Below are 12,309 nucleotides of genomic sequence, written 5' to 3' on the forward strand. Positions count from 1 at the left end.
CTTTAATACAGAACACTATTTCTTGAAGTTAAAAATGTCTTATCTGTCCATTTAAAAAGAATACCCTTTAATTAACAAAGCCAGTTTCTTTTAGATTTGATAATAAATGCCTTCACTTAGCAAATATTAATTCTTGGCATATAAATCTTTGCAAGAGTATTTTTTAAAAATCTAAGTACATCAAATAAAAAAGTTTGAAATAGCTCTTTGGCACATAGGAAATATTTCCTTCCTAAATGAAAACATTCAGTGAGTAAAACAGGCTGCTTTCATGGGTACGGTACACCAGCAACCTAATTACGAATGAACACTATCTATCTCCATATAGCTACTCTTTCCTCTTCTCCCACCTTCTGAATTATCTCAGATACCTTTTTCTGACCTTGTCTGATTTCATATGGTCTGGTACAATGAATAGAGCTAAGGAAACAGACCATAGTTTTCTACAAGTGAAAGGAAACGTTTGTGCTTTGGTTTCAAACTCTTTTTGATGATGCCATCCAAGCCATAGCTGTGCACTGGGTTAATTCTTTCTTGGGACAGTTACAATAACTTCCAGGTCCCTTTTCTGGATGACTGTGAGGTAAGAGTCCTTCATACAAAGTTGAGAAGGAATTATCTTTACCTAACTACACGTATTACCCTGCACTTGCCTACATTGAAATTCACCTCCCAGTTAGTGTCCCTTTTCACACAAGCTCAAAAGATCAGTCTGGAGCTGATTCCAATTAGCTTGACTTTAAATTACCTGGAAGGGCTTAGAGCCCTGTGTAAACTTAATGATTTCACTGGCTAGTACATCTTCCATTAAAATAAATAACAGATAGAAGATAGAGGATAGCTAGATAGGTCCTTGGCTAGAACTGGAGAATCCCATATTCTCCATACTTCCTTGGTTAGAGAAACAGTTAATTATTCCAAGGCAAATTTACTATAGAGTCTTGTCAAAGGCTTTTTGAAGGTCTAAATAGTCATATTGATTGGTTCCACTCTAGTTGTCATTAGTCAGGCATATTTTCTTCTTCCAGAAACCGTGTTGTATTTCCTCCCGTATGTTATACTTGTCCAGTTATCATCACTGTATTTCAGATTCTAACTACACGCCTAGGATGAAAAGTGTACTTGGCAACTGGGAGTCTCCTAAAACCCCCTCTCAAGAACAAGGGTCCCATTGGCAGTCTGTCGACACACTGGAAATAATATGCTGGTCAAACTGAAGGAAACTCTGGTGCTTTAATTACACCTAATTTTGTTGACGGCATTTACAGCAAAAAAATGCACGCACACACACACACACACACACACACACACACAGACACACACACACAGACACACGTGTATATACATACGCACACATATTATTCTGTTTGGTCTAGTATGCCCAACATGTCCATTTGAAGAATTTGGAACTGGGAATCACTAACACCTAAATCCAAATCATGGTAAAGAATTCACTGGTGGTTGGTCCATCCCTGCGGCAAAAGTTTGCTCCATGATACCTCATGGTCTTGATTCTATAGCTGGCTTTTTTTTTTCTTTATGGACTTAGAGTATTTTGGTAGCTGTTCTTCAAATTCCCACCTGGGCTGATTAATAAGCAAATTACTTATTATGAACAAAACTTGAAAGATTTACAACCAACCCTAAAGGCATTGATGTCCAGACTTCGGTCCATGTATTTCTTCTTCTCATATTTATCTCGAATAAATCCCTCGACAGCTCTGCAAAAAGCTTATTAAGGATAAATCAAACAAATCTTTCTCATGGAATGACTATAAAAGGTCAATTTGTATCTCATGGAACATTGTTCTCCTCTCTCCCTCCTGCCTGGTTTCCCCATATGGCTCCTGTCTCTTCATGTGGGGTTTCCCTGACCAAAACCTTTAAATGCCTCCTTCGTGGTTACTGCAGGGAATCACCATTTCCTAGGATTTTCCTTCAGAGCAATGATAGCAGAAAATGGGATCAATCTTCATTTTGACATCAGTGGAGGCTGTGGCTGTTCTAGAATACAGGTAAAGCAGTCAGTTATCTATTTTAACAAGTCTTAAACAAAGGCACCCGAGTGCCCCTTATAACCTCTTGTGCCCCACTGCCAGATTCTGATCAGTGGATCCTCTGCAGGGCCCCAAATCTGCATTTAACAGGTTCCACCTACACCCACCAAAAGCAAACTCTAACAAGATGGTCTACAAACCACATTTTGAGAAGCACTGCGTTCAGGGGGTTTGGTTTTGTGAGCTGGGTGCTATCTCCTTTTGAGGGGATGGGGGAAGAAAGTTATGGATTAACTGGTCAACAACAGTTAATTCTTTGAGCTAGGACATAAAAAGGTGTTAAAAATGAATGGTAGTTTTGCTAACTCAACATAGCACAATAAATATTCTTTTTATCAAACAATGGTTTCAGAGATCCAAAAATTATTAGAGATGTCACTTTATGGAAGAATTCACAGTGAACCACTGCAGTCTTAATTCCTGAACAGTCTTCCCCATGTGACACCACCATTCTGACATTAGACAGTATATGTGGACTTCCTGTGTGTCTCGGTTGCTGGAGAGAGGAAAAGCCAGACTTTGACTAATCCACATATAAATATGGCCCAGTCAGATCATGGGTTCTGAGTCTTGTGTGACTCTCCCAAAACACCAAAAAAACCACTCAGCCTTCTGAGTTGCTCCAGAAAAGATACGGGTCTATTTGAGGTCGCCGAAAGGTCTCAGGTAGGTAGGCTTCATAAAGTCGGTTTGCCTTTCCATTCCCCATCTCTTGCATGCACTGCAATAAAAAAGATGTGGAAACAAGGAATGTCACATCAGGAAAGAATTGAAAAACTTCTCACCCAATTGTACCATTTTACAATTGAAGAACCAACCTAGGGAGTGGGAGAACTGAGATTTAAACCTGTCTTCTGGTTTCCAATCCATGATTCTCTCTGCTCTACTCCCAACCATTTACTTTCACAGCTGTCTTTCCTGCCACCCCTCCTCCTTTTATTGAAAGACTTGTCTGACAGGATACATTTAATTCAATAATAATTCAAGATCCCATGTGAAAGTCCAAGACATAGCTGCCAATCAAAATGTCTACTTGGCAGGCAATAATCAGTGCCTAATCAGGCAGGCAATAATCAGGAACAACTACAATTCTGAGTTTATAGCAGTAATTAACCTATTCCGTTGTAGTACCAATAAATGTGCTTCTCATTAGGCTTTTGAAAGACTCCTTAACACTTGTGAGAGAGAAATTCCAAGATTTTAAAAAATCTTCAAATTCCCAAATACCTCCATGGCATGTAATTTCCTTCATAAGATACAGTAAAGTGTAACTGGAAAATATAACTAACCTTTTAGTCCTTTAGTGAATCCATAAAAATAATCTAAAGTAACTTCTAAAGCCATTTTCTGTTAGGAATAACCTCTTATTTCTAACACCAACTTTAGCAACTCGTTTTGTTTGGAGCTTCTTTCCCCCCAAACAAAGGAAAAAAAATTTTTTTTAAAAATTACTTTAACAAGTTTCAATGCGGGAAGAGAATATAGAACAATGAAGCCACATCGAGGTGCAGCTCTTGGGCCAGGCTGGACTCACTAACTTAAGCGTCTCATGCCCAGCCCACCAACCTAACAGCAAGCAAGATTCATATATGCATTTCTGCAATAAAACACTATTATAAGTCTATGTGTTGGAGGGTTTTCTTCTTTTAAGTGAGTATCTAAAACTATAAATGTTAGATCTGCAAATGCCAAGGCCCTTAGAAAATAATCCAAAGATCCCCCTTTATACCTTCACGGATCCATGGGGTCCTAGTCCATAGACTATTAGTGCTTTGAAGGAAGCAAAATATAAGTAGAATAACCTGTGTCTTAAATACAAAGATTAAAAATGTTAAATGTGACATAAGTGTTTAACAACTAAACTTTCCTTTACCTTCACCTTTATGCCCAGTTTGACTGAAATTCATCCGGAACTACTTTTACATGGAAATATGGGAGCAGTTGACTCACTCTTGGGCTGTGTAAATACCTGGATCTGTTCCTGAGTCCACTGGTCGAGGTTAACTGATTTTACCCTGGATATGTGCACCCCGAGATTCCTGTGGATTCCAGCACATCGAATGCAGATGAACACACCAATGTTCCAGGAGGCCCATCGTGGTCCTGTGAAGGTCAGGAACAGGGCAATAAAGTACCAATTAAAACAACATTCAAGACCCAAAGTGGAATATTTAGGTTATCAGACAACATTTCTGCTAGAACATAAGTGAGAGAACTGTTACCACAATCATCTTTAAAAAACTTTTTTTTAGATTTTCTTTTTATTTTTTTGGCTGTGCTGTGAAGCTTGCAGGATCTTAGTTCCCCAACCAGGGATTGAACCTAGGCCCTGGCAGTGAAAGTGCTGAGTCCTACCCACTGGACTGCCAGGGAATTCCCATAATCACCTTTCTTTAAAAAATTGATTTTGTTCATTCCTCCAAGAATCAGCTTTCTTTAAGTTTAAATTTTTTTTAAGTGTACAACACAGTGGTTTTTAGTATTCTCAGACAGTGGTACACCATCACCACTATCTAATTCTGGTGATGGTGTACACCCCAAAAAGTAATCTCAACCCCATTAGCAAGCAGTCCCCATTTCCTCCCAACTTCCCCCCACCCCAGACCCAGGCAACCACAAATCTACTTTCTGTCTCTGTAGATCTGCCAATTCTGGACATTTATATAAATGGGATTATATAATGTGTGGGCATTTGACTAGGGAGCAGCTTTTTACAGTATCTGATAATATAAGTGTTGAAATGCAAATATTATAATACTGTTACTCATGGTTTTTAAAAATCCCAGGAGAACAATGGGAAGTCATGTCACATTCTATTTAGTATCTTACACGAACAGCCCTCCCTCAAGAAACATTTCAATGGTAGTGAGACCTGGATTCAGTTTTCCTACCAGGAAAAAAGATACAGACATGCCATGCCAGCTCAAGGCTCAGCCTGAAATTTAAAACTTTGTTTATCTTCCCCTCCCAACCAGGCCTATAAAATATGCATCCAGATTCACTTACTAGGATCCTTTCCCCTCGGGCTGATGTCCCTACTTTACCCAACTACAGAATTATTTAGATTCACAATTGTCAAATAATAAACACACTTATAGCAATAAAAAAGAAATCTCAGATATGTATTTCAGTAAAATTCTGTTACATAATCTCCCATCCCCTGCCAACTTTGCTCACCCTAATAATCACTCTGGGAAATTTTCAAACTCTTCATAATTTTTATACAGGATAAAACTGACTTACTTTTATATGACGCCTGCCAAACACCTGCTGAAAAATCACTAATATTTCCTCTGCCATCATTCCACTAAGCAGAAATTTACCACATAAAGAAGGATGATGTCAAAGTTAGAGGTTTTGATAAAGAGGTGAAAAGACACTAATTGATTTTCTACAGAGATAAAGAGGACCTGCATTTGGAGCAACAAAGGACATGAGGTTTCAATTCTGCTGGACACAGATAATAGTTTGGCTGGTCTAAGGGTTTTGGCAGCAGTTTTAATAAGGGAATGCTAAAATCATATGGCAGAAAATTATTCTTAGAAATTTGAATCTGCAATTACTATAAGTAAGAATGTAATTTTTGGACAAAGATATTACTGATACTATGGCAAAAACTACAAATACAGAAGGCTCAAGTCCTCCTTATAACCACCAGGTGGTGTTCTCTGCCTCAAATTTTATCCCAATACCCTCTTACTGCTCTAATCTTGCTAGGCTCAGATTTGTCTTCTAAAAAGACCTTCAGTCCCTTCAAATCCCCAGATTTGCACAGTAGATCTGCTATGTAGCCAATAAACACACAAATGATCCACACACTTCTTCCAGTGGGAGTTAACATAAACACAAAACAGAAAACCTAAATAGATGTGAATGAGGTTCCTTAGCGTGCTGTATGTCTATTTTGGGTTACAGTTTTCATAAAGGAACTCAGATAAAATCTAAATTATACAGGATTTAAAATGGGACCAAAAGTTAATATTTCATGTTTCTTTACCATTTTCCCTTTGCTCGAGATTCTAGAACTCATAAGATAGTTACATTATATTTGTTTGCTAACAAAATCAGAAGCCAAAAACACTAATTAAAAGGTAGCTGTGGGACTTCCCTGGTGGTGCAGTGGTTAAGAATCTACCTGCCAATGCAGGTGACATGGGTTTGATCCCTGGTCCGGGAAGCAACTAAGCCCGTGTGCCACAACTACTGAACCTGCGCTCTAGAGCCCACGAGCCACAACTACTGAAGGCCACACGCCTAGAGCCCATGCTCCACAACAAGAGAAGCCACTGCAGTGAGAAGCCCGTGCACCGCAATGAAGAGTAGCCCCTGTTCACTATAACTACAGAAAGCCCGTGCTCAGCAACAAAGACCCAACGCAGCCAAAAATAAAATTAAAAATTAAAAAAGTAAAAAGTTACTGTGGAATGTTATGCTATTTGCTTCCTGACCCTAAGTCTGGAGAAGGTGATTCCCAAACATCTAAGCTACTGTCACAACTGTGGAATTTCTCCAGATCCCGTTCCAGAGTATTTAACGTCTCTTTGCCTTGGAGGAATACAAGACTAAATCCTGATATTCTGGAGCCACTAACAAGGCCTCAGTATAGAAACATAGGCAATGAAAGGTCATGAAAGGTCAGAGGAAGCCTTCTCTGCTCCCCCTCCCACATCCCTCTTAAAACCTTTTCCCAGTGAAACACGGACAATTCTATCTCAGACACTCAGCCTCCTTTAGTTTTAAGCCACTAGATTTATTAATCAATAACTGCACGCTCCATAAAGGATTCTGAAATTGAAGAAAGGGAAAACACAGGAGAGATACTTCTATGGCTGAAAATATGGGAAAATGGTGTTGTTATTAAAAGCATAATCTTTGCAGCCAGAAAAAAACTTACATTTCGAAGGTCAGCTTCATCAATGATTAGCTGTGTGACCTTCAGAGAGATACTTAAGCTTCCTAAACCCCAGTTTCCTCATCTACAAAATGTGCACAATAATATTCACCTCACACTGCTGAGAATATGGAGGGGTAATAATAAAAGAGAGCTACATATAAGAACATGGCATAGAATGAGATTTCTGGAACCCATTTCCCATTCATCTCCTTCATGATAAGAGCATGTTTTGTTTTGTTTTTTAATTAATTTATTTATTTTTGGCTGTGTTGGGTCTTCGTTGCTGCGCCCGGGCTTTCTCTAGTTGCGGTGAGCGGGGGCTACTTTTTGTTGCGGTGCGCGGGCTTCTCATTGAGGTGGCTTCTCTTTGTTGCAGAGCACAGGCTCTAGGCATGCGGGCTTCAGTAGTTGTGGCACGTGGGCTCAGTAGTTGTGGCTCGCGGGCTCTAGAGCGCAGGCTCAGTAGTTGTGGTGCACGGGATTAGTTGCTCCGTGGTATGTGGGATCTTCCCCGACCAGGTCTCGAACCCGTGTCCCCTGTATTGGCAGGTGGATTCTTAACCACTGCGCCACCAGGGAAGTCTGATAAGGGCATGTTAATGAATTCATATGTATAAGCCAACACTATGCAACACCACAGAATGCTGCTTGTTAGACAGGAATGTGAGTTCTAGTCCTTAAACGCCAGAATCAAAATCAACGGACTGAAGAGCAGAAAGAAACTTATCCTCGATACAATTTCAAAGTCTTCTAGAAAACATGAAATTTTAAGCAGCTTCTTTTATCTCCCTCAAAATATTCCTTGAGAATATACTACTTAAACCCCCAGCTGTTCCCCTTTTCTGTTATACGCCCCGTCCTGCCCTGGTGTCCATACACGCCTCCACTGCACACACAGAGGAAGGTGGGAAGCTGACAGCCATCTGATGTGCCTGGATTCCACAGTACCTGGTACTGTTGCTACAAGGCCAGCCTACTTAAACACGGGATACATGCAAAGATAATCCAATTGTTCCATACACATTGGCCATGGCAACCAGGGAGAAAATATAAAAGATACCATTTTGAAGTTGAAAATGGAAAGAGACTCTGAGAGGCAATGTTTCAAACCATTTTGAAAGCAAAGAGGATGATAGACAGCGACATAAACTGGTAGTGATTAGCACAACATAAGAGCAAGGTCATGGCTAAGTGAACATATTCATCAGGGGCCTACAAGCAGGCTCAGGAAGCATTAAGCAATATTAAAATTAATAAATAATCACTCTGCAATAAGGGATCAGTAAAAATGAAGAAAGTACATGGATCTGGCTAATCTGCCAAGCAATCAGCTCTAGTAAGTACCAGCCCAGTATCAGGGAAATCTGGGCTTACACTGACTAGTTACACGCCTTTTGACAAGATTCTCCAGGGCTTATTTCTCCATTTGTAAAATGGAAAGCATATAAATAAATCCAATTTACATTCAACTACTGGATGGCTTCTGCATAACCGAGTTAACTACTGATGCCCAGCTGCAAATTTTTCTTGCTGCTGAAACTTCCCCCATCACCAGAGCTACTAGGCCTAGGAGGGTTCTCGGCTTGAGAAATCAGCAGAGAGAAAAGAACTAGAGTTACAGATAGCTTGAACCTACTATTATAATAATTACAACTTGTTGATCTCTAACCTATGGAGTTCCAAAAAATAAATATTAAGGGGGAAAAAAAAAACATTGCTAAATCAATGGATACCCATAAGTTAGACCTGCCAGCATCTTGGAGCTGTTGAAAAACTCTTCAGCAGGAAGGGTCAAGGAAGGGAGAGAAATTCTCTTCCATCTTCCATCCAAGCCCTGTTGAATCTACCTTGGAAACTTTCCCAGAATCTATCCATTTCTACCTAGACCTTCTCATATCTCACCTATAAGCATTCATTTTTTTAAAATGGGCGTAAGATTTTCTTGTTAGCTCTTCTTTAAAAATTTTTATTGAAATATAGTTAATTTACAATGTTGTATTAAGCATTCATTCTTTTAATATTATTTATTGAGTACCTACTATGTGCCAAGCACTCTGCCTGCTAGGTACCAGGAATACAAAGGCAGAGACAATAAAGATGAGATCCCCTATTTCAAAGAGCTCACAGAGTAACAACTAAACAGACTCCCACCAGAATAATCTCTCCAAAACACAAATCTGTACAGATCAGGCCCCCAAATGTAAACTTTTCATGTAGTCTCAAATATAGAGGTGAAAATGTAAATTGGTGCTAATTTTCTGAATGGCATATTCCAAACTGAACTCTCAATCTCTTGCCACAAAACCTGTTCTTCCTCCATTCTTCTCCATCTTAATCAATTACACCTCCATCCGTTCAAACGCAGCAGTCAGAAATTTATAAATCATTTTCTTTCTTTTTTTTTTCCTGCGGTACGCGGGCCTCTCACTGTTGTGGCCTCTCCCGTTGCGGAGCACAGGCTCCGGACGCGCAGGCTCAGCAGCCATGGCTCACGGGCCCAGCCACTCCGCGGCATGTGGGATCTTCCCGGACTGGGGCACGAACCCGTGTCCCCTGCATCGGCAGGCAGACTCTCAACCACTGCGCCACCAGGGAAGCCCTATACATCATTTTTTATACCTCTCTTCTTCAATCGCCATATCTACACCATCACCAAGACCAAATATCTCTCAAATCAGTATCTCCTCTCTCCACCTGCAACACTATTTCTCTAATCCAAACGCACCAGATCTCTTGGACTAGTGCGATAACCTCCTAATTAATGTCTCTCTCTGCTTTTACATTCCCTTCTCCTCCAACACCAAACCAAAACCATTCTCTGCAAAACAGTCAGCTTGAGCTCTTAAAGAAGCAAAAGTGACCTTGTCACTCAGCTGCTTAAAACCTTTCTAGGGAAGCCTGCCTTCTGTCACTGTTGGATTAAAGAACAAAATCCTTAACGTGGTCTCCAAGGTCTTATATGATCTGGCCCATGGGTACTTCCCCAGCTTCTCAACTCCAATCACGCCAGCCTTCTTTCGTTTCCTCAAAACACCAACATGTTCTTTACTTAGGGCTTCTGGCCTTTGTACACGCTGCTCTCACTGCCTAAAGAGCTCCTTCCCCAACCACTATCCACCCCTTGTAGCCTGGTCAACTCCTATATATCAGCTGAAAAGCTTCTTCCTCAAAGGAGCCTTTCCTTGGTCCCCCAATCTAAACCAGATTATATTCTCTCTTCCATCTTTTCTTCTGGTTTTTACATTTCGTTATGGAAAATTTCAAACACACAAAAGCCGAGCATAATTAACCAGCAGCTTCATCAATTATCAACCTCTGGCCAATCTTACTTCAGCTATACTCCCACACACTCAACTCCCAACCTTGGAATATTTTGAAGCAAATCCCAAATATCATACCATGCAATCTGCATATACTTTGGTATATACCTCTAAAAATAAGGACTTTTCAAAGGTTATAGACTTTCACTTATTTTACCCTTTACTTTTTCTTTCTAAGTTGTACCATATTTTATCATATATTTATTTATGTGATCGCTGAACATGTCTTTTCCACTAAACTATAAGTGCCACAAGAGCAGGCAGATCTGTGATGTTCACTGTTACATTCCCAGGACACAGCACAGTTCCTCGCACACAGCAGGGAGGCAAAATTTGTTTAAAAATTAATTGAGGGCTTCCCTGGTGGCACAGTGGTTGAGAGTCCGCCTGCCGATGCAGGGGACACGGGTTCGTGCCCCGGTCCGGGAAGATCCCACATGCCGCGGAGCGGCTGGGCCCGTGAGCCATGGCCGCTGAGCCTGCGCGTCCGGAGCCTGTGCTCCGCAGCGTGAGAGGCCACAACAGTGAGAGGCCCGCGTACCGCAGAAAAATAAAAATAAAAATAATAATAATTGAAAGTAAGTAAATCCTTTGAAGGCCACCCACCCCTGCTGTAAGAATTCATCAGGGAAACAACAGGTCAAGTACACAAAGAAATATATTAAGAATGTTCAGTAATATATTAATGTTCCAACAAAAAACATCAACAGATTCCATAAAAGGACTATGATATCACTACTCAGGGAAAAGAAAATTGTAGCTCTTTATTTAATATAGAAACATGTCCATGTTATATTAATTATAAAATACAATTTTAAACAGTATAAACAGAACAAATCAAACCATTTTTGTCTAAGAATGTGAATAAATGTATATGTATGCACAGAAAAAATTGTCTAGAAGAATACATGTAAAATATTAAAAGCTATTATTTCTGGGTAGTGGGACTGTGAAATATTTATTTTCCTATTTTTTAACATACTCTCTGAATTGTTTGCAATGAACTTGCATTACTTCTGTAATGAGAAAAAACAGTACAGGTATTTTAAAAACAAAACAACAGAGCCATCCGTGGCTCCTTACTGGCTGAAAGATAAGTTGAAACTCCTTAGCATGATAATAAAGCCCTTTAAGAGCCCGTGCTTTACACAGGATGAGCAAGTCATCATTCTGAAAAATGTCATGACTCACGCCTCTTTGCCTACACCTTCTTCCTACCTGAAATGGCTTTCTCCTTCATTCCCTGCTCGAACACTTCAAAATCTAGTCCAATGTCACCTCTTTCTGTGAGGCCATCAAGGGAATAAATCTTGACCTTTGCTATGGCTAAGAGTCCATTGCCTGCTTTGCTCTTCCAATACTTAATATCTTATCACAATTAGTTGCTTACGAAACTTTCTTGCCCTAAATAGACTATCAGCTCTGGAAGGCAAGGACCTTGTCCCTTTATCATTTATCCCAAACATTTACCACCATACTTGCAAGTAGTACATACAAAATAAGTATTTGTTAAATGAAGTCATCAATTAACAAGATAAAAAGCATACAATTTTTTTTCTGTCTTGTAAAATGAAGGGAGAAGAACTTTTCAAACACTTTCAAGGCAAAGATATTACCCAGAAAAGGGATTAGGTTACTTTGGTGAGGCTCCAAAGGCATAACTAGCACCAGTGAGTAGAAGTTGATTTGGGAACACTCCGGGGAAGAATTTCCTAACTCATAATTAAGGTTGCGTGAAAACAAATGCAGCATATCCAAAAACAGTGGAATCCCAGTAAGTGCAAGTGTTCAAGAAAAGGCTGGATGATCAACTCTCAGGGATGGTGGAGAAATGATCCCTGCACAGTGGGTGGGGTAAACCATGAGCTGTAAAGTCCCTTCTAGTACCATTGTTCTACTGGCTGATTTGTAGGAAATTTTCATGTCCCTTCTTGCTTGAAATTCAGTGGTTCTGAAGGTACAATGTGAAATAATCTATGAAGATGTTAGGTCTTTTTTTTTTTTTTTTTGGCCGCATCATGAGGCATAAAGGACCTTA

General features: G+C 39.9%; 1 protein-coding gene across 2 annotated transcripts in view; it reads right to left on the minus strand.

Moving 5' to 3' along the window:
• Positions 1-12,309, minus strand: part of SMAP2 (small ArfGAP2) — a 47,504-nt gene that overhangs the window by 13,416 nt on the left and 21,779 nt on the right. For both annotated transcript variants that reach the window (XM_027108966.1, XM_027108967.1), the window contains exons 2-4: positions 4,027-4,160; positions 2,693-2,778; positions 1,643-1,721 (exon numbers count right to left, since the gene is read on the minus strand). In XM_027108966.1, coding sequence (XP_026964767.1) covers positions 1,643-1,721; positions 2,693-2,778; positions 4,027-4,160 — 299 coding nt within the window. The remainder of the gene's footprint in view (positions 1-1,642; positions 1,722-2,692; positions 2,779-4,026; positions 4,161-12,309) is intronic.

Source organism: Aethalodelphis obliquidens, unplaced genomic scaffold (assembly GCF_003676395.1).
Source record: "Aethalodelphis obliquidens isolate GAN/ISIS:26980383/991018 unplaced genomic scaffold, ASM367639v1 scaffold9, whole genome shotgun sequence".
NCBI classification, from domain to species: domain Eukaryota; kingdom Metazoa; phylum Chordata; class Mammalia; order Artiodactyla; family Delphinidae; genus Aethalodelphis; species Aethalodelphis obliquidens.